Below are 17,780 nucleotides of genomic sequence, written 5' to 3' on the forward strand. Positions count from 1 at the left end.
CACAAATACATAACTCATTTGCGAACTCAACCACAAATACATAAACATTGTATATAAATATTGCGCATAAACATTGACACAGACGATAATTTGGAGATTATCAATTTTTGACCTGCACATATGATATTAAGCACGTAGTCCTCGAGAAAACTCAGATATATACCGCTGTATCTCCAACAGAGTGCAGTATGGGATGAATAGACCTTAAGTGATGGAATGTTCACCCAGTGAATTTAACGGACTTTCAAGGCCATATCACATAAGCCTATTGCATTCGTATGAAAAACGTTCGTAAAAATATGTACACTAACCAAAAACATTCAGAAATAACCTGAATATGTGCCCGACGAACCACACTTTAACATGATTTAAGATGGAAATCATATTTGGAAAACAATGACTTAAAGTAGACGATATTTTAAAGTGGAGCTCACCTCAAACACGCGCGCACTTTGCTGAGGGAGCGTGCGCGGGTTCGAAATGGACAAATCTGTGCTAATACTGACCGGTGATGTTTCGTCTCTATTTTCAAACAGTCCAGTTTTATCAGCCAAATAAGAAGCCTAAAAATTCAACAAATGACAGTTTTAAATTAAGATGGTTCCTCCTGACTGGTGCCATTTGACAATATTTTCCTGGCGCCTCCTTATTGGCATGAGGAGGTCCTGCTGAGGACGTTATCCTTTGCTCAATGTCACGATTTTAATATGGAACATTCACATATGATTAACAAGTTGCACAAGACTTATACTGGTCATGTAGTCAGAACTTCTTTACTGGAGGAGGATTCCTTGTTTTTCATTGGCTTCCTGTGTGCACTGATTGTCTTCATTCTCTGTCCAGTCACTGCAGGAGCAGCTGGAGTTCTGAGAGCAAGTGGAGAGGACACGTACGTCAGGGAAGAGAGTTGTCTTTCATGCAACATACATTTCAACAACACCTCTGCAGGAACCGAACAGAGCTTCATGATAACATCTGTTCACTTCAAAACAAGCACCCGAAAGCACCCTACGTGATTTTGGGTGACTTCAACCATGCCAACCTGACAGACATTTTACCAAAGTTTCACCGGCATGTCACCACTGTCGCCCAAGGAGTGAACGCGCTTGTGGAGATGGGGGACATAGAGAGCCATCCCCGGGCCTCACCTCACCCTCTCCGACCACATCTCGATCATTCTTGTCCCTGCCTACGACCCTTTGCTGAAGTCCAGTAAACCAACAACAGAGACCATCACTGTGTGGCCCAGTGACGCTGCCTCCATGCTCCAGGACTGTTTTGAATGTACAGACTGACAGATTTTCGGAGAGGCAGCAACAAGCTCCGGAGAGGTGGACCTGGAGGAGTATGCATCATCCGTCATTAGGCTACATCAGCAAGTGTGTGGATGATGTTACCACCACCAGAGCAATCACCATCCACCCCGACCCGACACCCTGGCTGAATGCATAGGTCTGCTGAAAACCTGTGACTCCACGTTCCGGTCCGGTGATGCATCTGCACTCAGTCATAGCATAGTCAGCATAGTGAAGAAGCCCCACCAGCGCCTCTACTCCCTGAGGAGGATGAAGCACACTGGCCTCAGCACCTCAGTCCTCACTGCCTTCTACAGGTGTGTGGTGGAGAGCATCCTCACTGCCTGCATCACTGTGTGGTACCAGAACTGCTCTAATTCTGCATCTCACTGAACAGTTTGCTGCTACTATTACTTTTATTCCACATCAGGGCAGTGCTGCAATTTGAGACTGATAAAGTCTGCACTTTAAGACTTAAAATTCTGCAGTCTCACTGAACAGTTTGCTGCCATGATCACTGTTGTTTCATATCAGGGCGTCGCTGCAACTTGGGTCCACTTGGCCACCTTGTTTATATTTTAGATTTTTACAGTCTTACTCCTATCCTCACGCTCTGCACTTTATGCTTATGATTACATATTTATTACTTATTTTTATATTTTGAACGATGTTTTATCGTGTGCTTTATTCTACATTTTATTGTCTCTTATTCTGCTTGACAGTAAACCTGTCCCACCTTTCAACACCCATGACCAATGTCCATGCCTATGTCCTTGACTTTGATTGTACCCAAACATCTTGCAGCTTTAGATCTGTAAGTTTGGAGAACTTAAACTTCAGTTAAATGCTTTTTATTGTTGGTTCTCATGGCTGAATCAGATCAAAGTGGACACAAGTGACTTTCCTTCATACACTGATAAGACCAGACTAGTCAAAACAATGAATTATTTCAAGTGATAAAACCCCAAGAGCACTGTAATTCATTTACAGTTCTTCAATAACGGATGAATCTAAAGAAATCAGTTACAAACCGCATAATAAAAATAAACAATAACTTGCACACACAGTTAGTAGAATGCAATGTGCTAAATCACAAATATCAAACTACAAGATTAAATGTGACCATCTGTAAGTGATATTATACAGAATAACTGGGGCTACTTTAATTTTTAAATCCTTTACTCCAACTGTAAGAAATCCAAGGAAATGGAAAAAAAAAAAGTAAAAAAAGTAAATGTGGCAAACTGGAGGAGATATTGAATACATTTGCAGAAACAATGCAATCTATTGAAGCAGTGTAACTAGGTAAGAAGAATCAGAGAACAACAGGGAGCAAAGGTAGACAGGCAAAGCACAAAGGTATCTCAGACATACAGCTCTCAGACTAACCACCCACACACAGCAGGTGAAGACAAAGCAACAGATCAAAACTAGGAGCATTTATACAATGAGTAAACCGGGCTTGATAAACTGAAAAGAAGTGTATGCCATGACTTAATGATTAACTGAATGAAGAAAAACTGACAGAAAGAACCTAACGCAAATGTCCAGCAGAGGGGGAGAGTGAGAACCAGGTCATGACAGTAAATAAAAGGTAATAAAAGTAAACGCATAAGCAAGATAACTGACAAAATTACACAAATGTAAACAAATTTGAAAAATGGACACTACACAAAAAAACCTGTCAAAGTATATCAATGTTTAAGATCACAATAGAAGATTGAAACTATTATAACATAGCAGATGACTGTGAGCTGTCTTCTTAAGTTAGGTTTGCATTTAGGAATGCCATCCGAAGCACTTTGGCACTGGAGCTCCTGGAGCTGCGTCTTTCTGTGAGGATCTGTCCCAATTTTGAGAAGACTCTTTCAGAGGGAACAGACGTAGCCACGATGCACAAATGAGACACTATTAATTCTGAACATTTTTTTATGCGACGCTTGTCACATTCTATAACCACACAAGAGGATCAGAGCTCATGTGCAGGAGAGACCCTTCGAGATGCGCACGCATGTCCACGGCTGCATCCGTTTCGGTTGACTGAGTTTGGGTACCAGCACCTTCTGTTATGATAATGTGAAAAGAAAAATAGTGTTTGAAATCCTGTCCTCTTTTGGTTACCATACCATATCCATACAAAAGTCTGACCTTTTTGTAAATAAAGCCACTTGTCTCTTTAATGAAATACCCCTTGGTTTAGAAACCAAACATCAAAGACAGCTAAAACAAACTTGGAGTCTGAGGGAACCATTTTACTGGGAACATGTGAACAGTACCTCGGGTCAGTAGAGGGCTTTTCAAGTCAAGTCAGTTACATACTGTAGCAGGACCATAGCCAACTTGGTGGATGGGGTGGGACTTTTTCCATTATGTGGACCTTTTTTTTAGTGTGTGGGTGCAACCACAAATAGTCTTATGGAACCATACTCAAACAAGTATATCAGAAGTAGATTACCAGAGAGCTTTATAATCATAGCAGCAGAATCTTGCCAAAGTATCATGTGTTTTGTCATACAATTCTTTGCATTTGATATGAAAGAAAAATAAACAGCTCGCACGTTACATTTAGCGAGGCCGTGCCATGAAGCAACCTCCTGACATTCCTGAACTACAAACCACATAACTGCAAAAACCCAGCCATATTTGCAGACACATAGACTGTTATACTGCTATTATAAACTACACAGCTCGGTCTGTACTGACACAGGTTACATTAATGTTACCTGGTTACCATGATTTAACTTTCACGTTTACCGACCTATCGTGAACAGAAGATGTTGTTGGGGGGGGGGTCTTGTGTAGTCAGTGGTAAGTCACCGCTGTCATTAACTAGCTGCTCTTATGAATATACTGTTCATGATGACAAAGATTCAGTCGTTCCCTTACTCACTCATCACTCACTCATTATCTAAGCTGCTTATCCTGATTAGGGTCGTGGGGGTGCTGGCGCCTATCCCAGCGCTCATAGGGCAACCAGCTGGGAACCGAACCCGAAACCTTCTTGCTGCGAGGCGACAGCGCTACCCACTGCGCCACCGTGCCGCCCAGTTACTGTACATCTCAATAGTTAGGGTTAGCTGAAAACGATGGTGTAGTCAGTACTACGGCTTAACCTGGGCTTGCACAGGATATTACAAGGTGTAGCTGTCAATTAAACATATTTAATCACTTTTAATTTACTGATATAATTGTCATTGTGATTATAGTCTATCCTGGATTATCGCTTCACAGAGACTATGTTTGTTATGCTATGAGAGGAAAGCTAATTTTATTGTTGAGGTTAGTGGACTGATGAATCAAAATTTTCTCTTTTATCATATCAAGAGATAACAGGTAACAATGCATGTCTGCTTGTTTAATCTTTGTGCAATCACTTCTTTGATTTATATACAGCATTTCACCATATAGCCCCAAGTTTGAATTTATTTCATTCTCATGTCAAGTTTATGACTGAAATAGTAGATGGAGAAATAGAAACAGGGAAGAATGAATGCAGAACACAAACTTTTGAAGAGTCCTTCAGTCTTTATTCAAGAAGGAAGTAAAATCAATCAGAATAAGGAGTCTAAAAATTCAACATTGGCATTTTTAAGATGGTTCGTTCTGACTGGTGCCACTTGGCAATGTCTTCTCCTGGCACCTTTTTGTTGGCATGAGGAGGTCCCGTTGAGGAGGTTGTCCTTTGCTCAATGCATAAGGTCATGATTTTAATATTGAACGTACATGTATGATTTATAAGGAGTTGCATGAGACGTATAGTGGTCATGTACTCTGTGATGAGAGCCTTTCTTCTCTGAAAGAAGAGGACGATTCCTTGTTTTTCATTGGCTTCCTGAGTAGATTGACTCTCTGCGTCCGTCGCTCTAATCCGTGTCGCTGCAGGAGCTTCCGGAGCTTCCGGAGCTGCTGGAGCTGCCCGAGCCGCCCGAGTGCTGGAGGGGGGGGGGAGGAGAGGACACGTACACGTCAGGCAAAGATTTTCATCTTTCATGTTTAACAATCATATCATGTCATATCAGCACCTCTGCAGGAACAGAACATCATGTGGTCTCAGGTGTTACAGCCGTTCTGAACCAGCCCTACCTTTCCACGCCTCTTTCTATGCTTCTTCCCACACCTCTTCTTTCCGTGTTTGCAACGCTTGTGCCCGTGCCCGTGCCCGTGGCCATGCCCGTGCCCATGGCCGTGCCCGTGACCGTGGCCGTGACCGTGGCCGTGACCGTGACCATGACCATGACCGTGACCATGCCCATGACATTGGCCGTGCCCGTGCCCGTGACATTGGCCGTGCCCGTGCCCGTGACCATGACCGTGGCCCTGACCTCCTTGACAACACCCACAGCTAGGTGGTCCACATCCAGGAGCCATCCCATGCCCTGGACCTGTTTGACATCCTGGAGCAGGAGGACAGACTGGAGGGGGGATGCAGCTTGGAGGAACTTGTGGGGAGCACCTGTTCCCTACGTCACACACGGGGATATCAAAACGTTTGGGCACTGAACACCAAAAATGAGACATAGGACAATGATTGCGAACCTGAAAAAGTTACCTCGATTCTGCCCAAACATCTTGCAGTTGTAGATCTGTAAGGCAATGTTAGAGAATTTATAAACTGGAGTTAACTTTTTGTTGTTGTTGTTGTTGACTTTCTCATAGCTGAATCTGAGTGGACACAAGTGCTTTTCCTTCATGGATAAGAGCAAACTAGTCAAACAGGTTGAAAAGCTACAAAGATGTTGTCTGACACATAATATCATCATGTGTGTGAAGTTAAACAAAATGATAGCATCCCGGCTTATGCAGTTTTGATAGGTTTTTGCAGATCCCAATGGACTTCACACTCATAATGCCTCTCCTATCAAAGCCTCCATATCAAACAGGTTTTATAGCTTCAGAAAAAAAAAAAAAAAGATACAAAACAAACAAAACAAAAAAAAAAAACCCCAAACCAAACCAAAACAGACAAAAACAAAAAACAAAGAACAAAGCAAGAGCAGAATGTCCAATCAAATCTTTTGAAAGAATGTGGTTGTCCCTCATACCTTGTGCATTCATGAAGCTAATGTTACCTCTAAAGCAGCAGCAAGATCCCTATTGTTCTGTTTGTGCTGCATGTTCTGTCTTTCAAACTGTCTCAAACAGTGTCCCAACATCCCAAAAAAATGTCATACACCATATGGACAGTTATAAAACAACAGTATGGACTCACAGACGGTGACATATCTGCTCTGCAATGTCCAAAATAAAATAATAATTGTAAAAAATTGTATGTAAAGTAAGTAAGTGCAGGCTAAGAAGTTTGCATACTTACTGAAAGCCGAATGTCCCTCAGTGCCCAGTTCTGGCCGTGGTGCTAGTTATAGGCATCAGACCACACCTACACAATCTTCAACCAATGGCCTCAGATCAGTCACAAGACAGAGACGGTGTATGGGTGTGGTGTGAGGTAGTGAATGCTTGGTCATTTTTAAATTAAATACACACCAAGGACATGTTTTGTGAAAGCTTTTTTGCATTTTCATGTTTTTTTTTTTTTTTTAAATTTTGAATCTTGAATTACATTCACCAAACAGTGTCATTTAAAGCACAGTGAACACAAGCAAAGTACATTATTTTCCTAATGTTTGTCTTTCATATATTCATAACAGACTGTTTCAGTCCCATACCTCAGTGTGTTTACAGCGTTTCACTAAAAGACTGAACATCGATTTATTCTTTATCAGTACAACAAACCATGAACTGAATTACTGCAGGGCTGTTATTAGTAGAGCAGATTCATTGAAGGTTTGGCAGAAGGTAAAATGACTTGTCTGCACAAATGAAATGGTGGTTTTTTAAGATAACTGATAAATGCACTGGGGTTGCCCATATAAATCTAAGTTGTTATCAGCGTGAGTATGTGTGTGGGTGTGCGTCGGGGAGGGGGGAAGGGGGTGGATTTTGCATTATGACTAATCAAACAGGAATGGTTTGGCGGTTCTTGACATTTAGAAAGAAGAACTGAGGAAGAAGTGCAGAGGGTCGAAGGAATGATAAAAAAAAAACAGCATTAGCAGTCATGCTTCCTCAACCTCCTCAGTTCTGCATGGACGAGAGAGAGAGAGAGAGAGAGAGAGAGAGAGAGAATGCCTTTGCACAATTACCAAAACCCTCACAAAAACAACAGCAACCCCCCCCCCCCCCCCCCCCCCGGCCTCCAACCCCCACCCCCGCAAAGGGCTTTGTGCGTTTCTTTCCTTGTGGGTCACACTGACGTGTCTTTGGAGGTGAAGTAATACTCACCTGACCGTATTTTCCATTGCAAAGTCAACAATTCCCTGTGCTCCATGCTTTACCTGCGAATGTGTGTTTCTCAGCGGTAATATGTGGGTGTATTTTAGGTGTGATATATGGATTTACACAATCCTAGATAATCCCGTTGCCCCTCTCTGTGAAGTCATCAACAGACTCTACTTCATTTTACCACCTGCTGACAGCTTTGACATTTATCAGTCAACTGCTTCAAAACTGCACGTCTGTTCTACGTTGACCCAACCCGTGGACTGGCTGAGGTGTGGAGGTTTTCTGATTCGGCAGATAGCAGAGGGTGACATGTCAGTGTGACTTCACCGCTGCTTCACGCGAAACGTCAGCAGCCCGAGCGGCTGTCATCGTGAAAGGTCCAACAAATCTGTCCCAACACGCTTTTTCGAACTCCCCGAGACCTCTCCTTTTCTTTCCCTCCTTTCTTCCTTCCCTAGCCATGACTGTTGAAACAGCGGTTGACTGGGCTTGCCCTGCATTTCTGTACTTGGCACAAAGCATCGTGGGATATGATTTTCTATTCATTTCTGAGGACACACACCTGTATTGACATACTGAATTTACACAATCCATATTACTTGTCTACTGTAGTGTTGTATCTTTTACCCTGGCAGACACCTGTAGAGCAATTCATTCTCATGACAGCTGGAATGTCCACACTCGATAGTTTACAGTTAGAGAGAATGAAGAGGATTGACGAAGCCCTGTAACAATCACGTTCTGTGTCTCCTACGCATTTCTGAAGAGGGGCCACGCCAATACTAACATTTCAGTTCCCCCAAGCGCTCCTACAAGTTCCATTCAGATTGCTCAAGAACTCCAGGGTTCCTGGAAAAAGTGTTTGGACAACTGAATATGAGGTAAGAGGTGAAAGGTTTCACAAAATCGTTCAGTTTTACTGGAGGGTGGATTCAAACATTATTTGCCAAATAACCACTCAGATCATGACAAACATACGAAATGATTTATTTGATCCCGTTCAAAATCTATTTGAATTACAAAAGACAAGCAAGATTTAAAAAAAAACAAAAAAAAAAAAAAGTACAGTTAAGTAAAACAGTGCTTCTTTCTACACCAGCAATGTACTATACATTATGTCTATGACTACAGATTACACGTGGCAAGGCACATGTTAACATATCAGTTCTACACCTCCGATAGCAGCATGTAGGTTTGTATCAGAAAGCAACGTTTCTTCAGCAGGTCGTGAGGAATTTCTTCAGCGTTCTCCAACAGCGAAATATTTCTTGAATGTCTCAGAGCTTCACTTTGCCTGCCAGTGGACTGGAGGGGTAGAGCCGTAGGAACCGGCCCAGAGCCCACACGGGAAACACGTTCCTGTACGAGGTATAGCTGATGGCACAGCTCTTATTGAAGACGCCGGAGATGTTCTCCTGCAGATGTGGAACAGCAATCACAGAAATCAAAACAGAACTTCCTTACTGGGTTCACATTTACAATCTAGACTCAGTCTAGATTTCTTTTTTAAGATTTCTAGATTTAAATAAATTAAATTGCAGTGGTGCATCAGAAATTAATCACTGCATGGTCTATTTCGTCTTTCTTTATTTTATGAACAATAAACAATCAGCATTTTGGCCCCTCGGAGCCTCTGTGTGTGGGAGAGTGTCAGTCGATGGAGCATCAGAGAAATGCGAGCTTTGATTGGTGGAGGAGAGACAAACAGATCAAAGCAGAACTCACCTGTGGCCAGTCTCCGTTGGGAAGCTGCTTGTCAATCAAGAGCTGAATCCCCCGCTCTATGACTTTGCTATCAGGGTATCTGAGAAAAGAGACACAGAGAAGGGTCTGGTCAGGCTCTATCTACCGCATCGCTAAGAGTCATCTTAAACATCCAGGGTGATTGTGTAACTACTGCACATTGACTAAAGTCATAGAGGGTGCAATCCCTGCGGAACAACTTCCCACCCGTTTAGATGACTGAACAAGCTTTGGATTTTTTTTTTTTTTTAATTTGCGTTTTCTACTGGGAAGGGCCTAAAAGAAAGGATGACTTCCCAAAGGTCAAAACTCTGCTGTTTGAAGATTACAAGACGATTACAACGCATGCTGTAAATACCTCATGAACAGTACTGTCTATAATTCATTTTCATCATATAATCACTATCATTGACAGTAACGCATCACTGAGGCTAATATGAGAATGTTTTGTGAGCAATATCACAAACTTATGAGGACCACATAATTATAGTAATATGGGGCCCTGGTAAGGGTGGTGGTGTTGGTTTGTGCTGATAGGAGGTGTTGGGTGGTATAGATGGTTAATGGTGACAGGTGGTGTTGAGTGGTGGTCTTAATGCTGACAGGTAGTGGTGCTGATTTGTGCTGACAGGTGTCGGGTGGTGTTGACGGTTAGTTGTGACAGGTGGTGTTGAGTGGTGGTGTTGATCTTTCATGCTGACAGGTGGTGTTGGGTGGTGCTGATGGTTTGTGCTGACAGGTGGTGTTGAGTGGTAGTGTTGATGTTTAACGCTGACAGGTGGTTTTGGGTGGTGTTGATGGTTAGTTCTGAGAGGTGGTGTTGGGTTGTAGTGTTGATGGTTTGTGCTGACAGGTGGTGTTGAGTGGTAGTGTTGATGTTTAATGCTGACAGGTGGTGTTGGACGGTGTTGATGTTTAACGCTGACAGGTGGTTTTGGGTGGTGTCGACGGTCAGTTCTGAGAGATGGTGTTGGGCGGTGTTGATGGTTAGCCCTGACAGGCTGTGGCGAGCAGTGTCGATGTTACCTGACGGTCATTAATCCCAGTAAAGCCCAACACGTGTTGTGGATCTGGGAGTTCTGGCTCTGGATGTAGCGGCGCTGCTCACATGACTCAAAGTCCTCCCCCCACCCTCCGTCCTCCATCTGCTTCGCCAGCAGGAAGTCACAGGCACGCTGCACCTCCACGCACGCTGATCTGCACAGAGGTGGAGTCATATCTCCCGGTTACCATCTCACCGTGTTTTCAGTGGCGTGAATCGGCGGATGCCAACAAACCAACGCGCTTAGCTTATCGCTACGTTACGCCAGCGGTTTTCAGCGTTTGTATTAAACGTGCCACGGTGTGAGGACATACCCGTTTTTAAAGGCGTGACCCATACAGGCAAATGCTTCCAATCCGAACCAGATTCCATAAGTGAAACACACTCCCCAAGACCTGTTTAACAACATAAAGACAATGGCTACTTCAATACGCATTTAAACATGTAAAAAGTGTAGCGTTATGACACGGGCCGAGCGAATAAAGCCGTTCGTTAAATTGAAACGTAGCACAGCGTTCAAATAAACGAGATCTCCAGCTCACCCTTCCCATGATCCATCGGGCCTCTGCACTCTTCTGCAGTACTCTAGACCCACCTTCAGCGTCGACCTGGCCAATCACACGACACGACACGACACAAAGTCAACTGCTGTCATGCTGTTTCATCTGCAGCAGGCAAAGAACTATAAGGACCAGCGTCCAAAAAAAAGAGTGTGTGTTAAACCTACCTGATCTCCTCTGGCCGGTGCTGTGGGAATTCACGATGGAAGTGCTGGAGGGCCTGCATCACGGCCGAAGTGCACTCCACGTACGTGTAATCAATCATGATGTCACCTGCAGAGAGACAGAGAGCGTTCAAAATATTAAAAATCTAAAAAAAAAAAGATATTAACAGATGACCAAATGAAACGTGCCATGAAAGGTTCACTTCCCCAAAAGAAAAAAAAAAAAAAAAACCAAACCTCTTCCTCTTGAGTAAGAGTCTAATTATTATTCACGTCTTTAAAGCAAGGAAAAAGAGAAGCTCACCGAAGACTTCGGAAGGGTTCAGCAGCTCAAGCAATCTCCCTCCTCGCTTGGTCTCGTACGTGGCAAATCCACCATCGGCGTTTCTCATGCTTAACAACTGCAACATTGAGACATTTCATAGAAACGTCATACAGAAAATCACACAAACTCAAAAAACCAACAGAAAAAATCAGTCTAATATGAATCATGAATGAGACGCCTCTAACTGAATCAAATTATCACATTAGAGTGGTCCCTTGTTAAAAATGTGTTGTGTTTGAAGTTCAGTCTCAGAGCAAAGACAACAGTTCGCTCTATGGACACACTCCGGGTGGGAGATGCACATCTTCTCTGAATGACATGAGTGAGATTTACGTGCGATGTGATGTTCTCACCACGTTGACAGCGTCATAGAGTCTCTCTTTGGGAACATGCTCCGTGATGAAACGACACTGTTCCTGCAGTAACATCACAGACTTCAGCCCCTCAGCTGTGCAATCCGCCACAATCCAGCCACAGTCCCGTGTGCTGAAGGGAAACCCCCCCTGAATTACACACACACACACACACACACACACACACATACACACATACACACACACACACACGCACACACACACACACACACACACACACATACACACACACACACACACACACACACACACACACGCGCGCACACACACACACACATACACACACAAACGCGCACACACGCACACACATACACACACAGAGAATACAGGAGACGAATTAGTTTAATATACAGTTTCAGAATATTGTTCACTTACTGTGCTCAGTAATAATAATAATACTTTATTTGTACAGCGCTTTTCATTGCTTTTACATATCAGCAGAAAGAAAATAACAATAATAATGATAATAATAAAAAGTAATGAAATAAATAAAATGGTAGTAAATAGACCACACAATAAAAAAGCAAGGATAAACCACACAATTCAAGGGACAAGTATGAGTTAGGGGAGTGATTTACCTTGTTCATTTGCCTGTAATACTTCTCATACTCTGGAGGGTTGTCTTTAATCTAGATAAATGAAAGAAAGAAAGAAAAAAAAAGACCGGTTCAGTTTCTATGGCAATCCATAACACAACGCTCTGCCGCCCACCCATGCTTATTTTTTTTAAGCCGTGTAAAGGTCGTTTGGTGCAAAGCCAGGGGAATTTCACGCTCTGACTTTGGAGAAGAAATGGAATACTCCCTTAAAAAATGTCACTTTACAACATTTTTATTTTCACAGAAGCACTCCCACCTGGGTGAGATTAAGGAACTCGTGTGCGTGTCGGAGGCATTCTGTAAACCCAGGGTTGTCTTGTGCCCCTGCCTGAAAGACCCCACAGAGAAGATTTCAGTCAGACACGTAAACCGGGACAAGAGCACCACAGTCTTCAATACACTGTCAATGATGCACGGTTTCATTAGAAAACATTACCACACAAAAATTACCTCGAGGAAAGCCTGCACCGCGAAGGCAGTGTCCCACAGCTGAGATCCATTGGTTCCCTAGGTAACAGCAGAGATAAAACTTCATCAAAAGCAATCACATGACCACAGGATGAGAGAAAACGCCAATACTCACACACGACTCTGAGAATTATGACTCATAGACCCCAGGGTGTTGTCGTAAAACAATAAAAACACTGCCCTTCATAAAGGTGAAACTCACCTGCATCTTCATACCATCCAGCCCAATCCTGAGAGAGGACAGAAAAAAACGATTTATGATGTATGACAGGGTCACAATTTCAAAGTAAAACGATGTTTTGCTCCTTAATCTAAGGACGTTCATCTATAAAATCACATCATCACATCATCTGTGAAAGTGCTTGGACGAGGTGGAAAAGACGTGAGACGAGGCTGCGACGAGAGCTTCCTGACAGTATTAATCATTTGCTCTGTGTGTGTCTTTAGTGCTCACTGACCAGAGGTAATCTGGGATCCTGGAGACGTGCTTCTGAAAGTCTGGAGAGGATGGGCCCTCGACGTGCCAGCGAACCAGCATGTTAATGGTTTTAGAAATCTGAGGACAAAATCAGAGGGTGCTGACTTTTATTCCCTCCAGGGTCCCATCGGCAAATATTAGGTGGCATTTGCATATTCACACAGAGTCAAAAACAGGGGTGAAATGGTTTGGGGCAGCACACATTTATGTTACTATGTTACCAGGGATATATAGTATTTTAATGGCTCGCTAGCCTTTTAGTGACACACCAATCCCACAGCAGTGCTGCGAAATCTCAGATAATCTCATCAGATTGAACTCGACACGGAATGTAAACAGAGAACGGGAGGGAGCTGAGGCACGCAAGACGAACAAACAGAGAGAAGTTCTCTCACCGGCCCGATGCTGATGCACTTTGTGAAGCGGTCGTCTGCTTTGATGTGATCGTAGAGCTCCTTCACCGCTCTCTCTCTCAGCATCGTGCTGTGGTGAGCCTCGTACATGTTCAGAACCACTGAGAAAACAAGACAGGTTTCATACAGCTCAGAGAGCCTGCTGCACTGAGTTTATTAGTTAGGAATTCTGAACTAATAGTTTTTTGGGTTTTTTTAAAAAACATTTTTTCATGTTTTTTTATAGATGACAATTACTCACTGTAGGCAACAGTCAGTAATGTGCTGTGGGGTGTGTACAGGTCACAAGCTGCGACGTTATTCCTTTGCGCTGGCCAATTTATCGATGAATAATCTTGGACGTAAAGCTCCTGCGACGTTACACACAGGTACATGTATAAGTTATCACAAACGGGTTAGAGCACCAAAACAAAAGGAGGGCGATTCCCTTCGCGAAACTCTCTCGTCAAAGCTCCGGAGAGCCCAATGTCGCCCTCTGCTGGTGAAAACATGTAAGCGCACCTGTCTCAAACTGAGCACCAGTGGGTCCTCTTGGGCTGCGAGCCTGACGGCATAGCAGTAGCTCATGGGGAGATAGACCTGTCGACAGTGGCACCACAGGGTGGAGGGATGTGCCGGCACCCAGGCGGGAAACAGCCTGTTTGGATTTAACACGAAAATGTCAACATTCCTGTTACGAATGAGGAGCCGCTAGTCTGTTTTGAGAATGAGGAGAGGAATTACACGCACCACATCTCCGGAAAAAGAGTGTTCATCCCTTCCCAACTGTACACGTTCAGAATAGCCAACCAGAACTTCCCCCAGGATGGGATCCCTACAGCACCTCCTGTGGGGTTACGGAGAGTAAAACAGGCATGTGCCAACCAGACCTTTTGTGTGTAGCACAACTTAATGCACATTTCACTATGTTACCGTCTTGATGAAGCACACGTACGAACCTTTGCTGTGGAGGTTGTTCCTCGCTCGCACCATGTCTGGGTCGTCCGGCCCGACCCCCAGAATCCTGAGGGAGGTGTAGCTGAGGGCTGTGCCGAAAACAGTCGACTTGTCTTCGATGTGCCTGCCAGGGGAAAAAACGGAAACTTCAACCAAATGTGTCCGGTTATCACACTTCAGAGGCTTGTGAAATAAAGACACAACTGAGACAGTGCTGGGGGGCTGTACTACCTAATGCCAATTTGTTTTGAATGAGTGTGAGACATCTTTGCAAACTGTTGCACGCTCTCGTACCGAGTCTAAAACATCATTCCACCCGTCTGTAATGAACGTGCACTAGGACCATATGGAAAACACTCAGAACGTGACAGGCCACAGTAGATGGAGTTAACTCCTACTCACAGGCCCCATCCTCCGTCAGGCAGCTGCACTGAGCGTAAGTACCGCACCATCTCCTTCTTCCACGCCTCCGGCAGGGGGATCTTCGCGACGTGGCAGGTTATAAGAAGCCCTGGCAATCATCACACGAAGACAGATAAATATGTGCATATACACACACTAACTGCGCGTTCACTGGCCGCTTCACTCCAAACAGCTATATCTTGTGGGTCGTGGGACATATTTAAGCATTAACACTGCCTGAGCGTATATTCTGCGTAATCAAGTCGTAAGCTATAGTACTAAATGCCATTTTAGGTTGAACAGTGGAAAATAACAAAGAGATTTGCGAGAATGTGGAAAAAATGTATTGATCTGTTGTAACTTTTAGATCTTTCTGTAACCTTTATATAATCAAGAGAATCTGTCACTGTTTGACCTGTCTGTAACCTCTGGTGAGAGTTAGACAAGTGAAACTGTTGAACGGATGTCGGGCCGCGACCATCTGTCACAGTCTGAAATTACTTCTGTATTAAAAATAAAACTGTATGTGAGACATTGGGGAAGTTATTGAGAGAAAGTTGTGTGGAAATGGGACATCTGCTCTTGCGACCCAAGGTGCCTGCAGAATAAGGAAGATCAGGGCTTGTTCAGGGGGGAGGCATTTCGGGTCGACTCTACAGTTTTCCTTCAAGAACATGTCGTGTGGCAGAGTTCAAAAAGTTAGACAGCCTAGCCCCTCCCCTCCCACATCACACTACCTCAACAAGATTTATTTTCTTCTGCCTCATTCTATATAAACCATGTGTTTCTTTTTCTGAATCAGAGAACTGCATACTCTAGAGTGCACTGCATTTCTACTCAGAGGTGCACTTCTCCTGTGCTCCATGTAATGAAAGACTGATTCGTCCATCACATCTGAAGTTTGCTGTCTCTGAGACCTAGCAACTCTCCATGAGGAGACTCCAAATTTCCCTCAGAGGGTACACTTTGTTGGTATACAGTTATAGACTAAGTGATTATGACCAACCTGTTACCATGCACAGTTTGAGCGAGTCATCCTTTTGGCCTCTGTCATTGGTCAGTTTATGACAACAGGACTGTGTGGTTGGCTAGATATTTTGGGGTGTCAGACCATGCACCAGCATGACAGCTACCATATCACTACTCCATCAGTGTCACTGCTGTGTTTCACATGGTGTGCCGTTCAAAGAATATCTGACAGACAGGACCTGGACCACTGATGAGCAGGGTAGAATGTGACAGACAGATTGCACTTGCCATGTGGAACATATGTTGTTTGCAGTGTCTGCTCTCCTCACAATTGATTCCCATTTAAATGTTACATTTGTCTTACTTTTTGTTTATTTACATATTTAGTTATTACCGGGAAGCAAAAAGAGGGGTCCGCCGTAGTCCCCGGCCCAGTGTCCGTCCTCAGCCTGAAGCTGGCTGTAGAATTCCATTCCCTTTCTAGCAGCTTCCACTGCAGTCTGGGCAGGTGCAGACGCGGCAATATACTCGCTCTAGAAAGAGAGGGACACACACGGGACCAATTCAGTCAAAAGTCATTCTGAGAATGGCTCGAGAGGTCTCTGCCGATTCAGTTTTCAATAGAATTAACTGCCAATCACAAAAAAAACTTTTTTAGTAACTGAAAGAGGTGTTTGTGTACAAACAGAATGTACCACAAACCACAAACACACATCACACTGGTTTAGTGTTTCCTCAGCTACACTGAGAATGGATTTTACAATGACCAGTAGCACGCAGTAGCCTACTGCGTGTATCTATCATCGCTCTGCATTATGTTTGTTTGCCTGTCTGACGCTTTCGTAATTAATGTTTACCGTGTCCAGACCCAGGGAATGGGCCTCCAGCATGGACTGGGGCCTGTCCACCGTGTCTCCATCTTCCAGGTAGCACCAAGCCTGTCTGCCCTCCACATTACTCAGCCTCCAGCGACGCAGGTCCGTCACCGGGTCTGTCTTGTAGGGTCCGCCCCTTCTCCGCAAGCATCTAAAATGCACAGTACAGAAAGCCATGCAAAAGCCCCTCAGTTTTAAACTTAGTCATTCACCAGAGACAGAATGCAACCTTTCGTTTATTTATTGTTTGTTTGTTTTGTTTGTACAACAGTCTAGATTGGAGTCTCGAGTACACACAGAGTGGTTGTTGACAACTGATTTACAAAGTGATATGATTTTCTTCAACTGTTAGATGATTATTATTTAAATACACAGGGTTTATCTATTCACAGCGGACTCTCGGTTAAAACTGATAATGTGACTACCGCCAGGTATATGGTCGTGCTCTCAATGAAGTTTCAACATGAATAGTGCCGTAAATTGACGCATAGACGCTTGTGCATCACAAATTTTCCGAGAGGTCAAGTGAAATACAGACCGAGCTGATGATACTGAAAGAATACTACCAACAGAAAAAACTATTACAATAGTTTACTTACGTTCCGTCTGTCATCATCCAATGTAATGTACCTGTCCCGAAAACTGTAATCAAATTATGTCAAATTCAGTCAAGGCGATACCCATGCTCGGACCACTATTACCTATGGTCTGGATAATGTAGTTCTTTAAAGCGAGCCATTCAATTTTAAAGTCCTTATCGTTAGCCAATAAGACTACGCTTCACACAAATCTAAGTGGTGCCTTTCGAGTGCCTGGTGGCATGGAGAGATATGACCAGAGAAGTCAGCAACCAAT

At 43.7% G+C, this 17,780-nt stretch overlaps 1 protein-coding gene across 2 annotated transcripts; it reads right to left on the minus strand.

The window, feature by feature from the left end:
• Positions 1-8,540: 8,540 nt before the first annotated feature.
• lss (lanosterol synthase (2,3-oxidosqualene-lanosterol cyclase)) lies at positions 8,541-17,649 on the minus strand. Of its 2 annotated transcripts, none has more exons than XM_030786067.1 (22): positions 17,525-17,649; positions 16,908-17,076; positions 16,445-16,583; positions 15,109-15,190; positions 14,682-14,803; positions 14,473-14,569; positions 14,245-14,380; positions 13,985-14,093; positions 13,726-13,844; positions 13,311-13,408; positions 13,055-13,082; positions 12,835-12,891; positions 12,641-12,712; positions 12,364-12,414; positions 11,765-11,914; positions 11,391-11,487; positions 11,090-11,195; positions 10,905-10,970; positions 10,677-10,757; positions 10,347-10,517; positions 9,303-9,381; positions 8,541-8,992 (listed from the first exon to the last, which is right to left on the minus strand). In XM_030786067.1, the coding sequence occupies exons 1-22, from the start codon at positions 17,539-17,541 to the stop codon at positions 8,855-8,857; spliced, it is 2,184 nt and encodes a 727-aa protein (XP_030641927.1). In that variant the 5' UTR covers positions 17,542-17,649; the 3' UTR covers positions 8,541-8,854. The 2 variants fall into 2 exon arrangements, with proteins under 2 accessions (XP_030641927.1, XP_030641926.1); XM_030786066.1 differs by having other exon boundaries at positions 15,082-15,190; positions 17,525-17,648.
• Positions 17,650-17,780: the final 131 nt, after the last annotated feature.

This window comes from Chanos chanos, chromosome 10, assembly GCF_902362185.1.
Source record: "Chanos chanos chromosome 10, fChaCha1.1, whole genome shotgun sequence".
Classification (NCBI taxonomy): domain Eukaryota; kingdom Metazoa; phylum Chordata; class Actinopteri; order Gonorynchiformes; family Chanidae; genus Chanos; species Chanos chanos.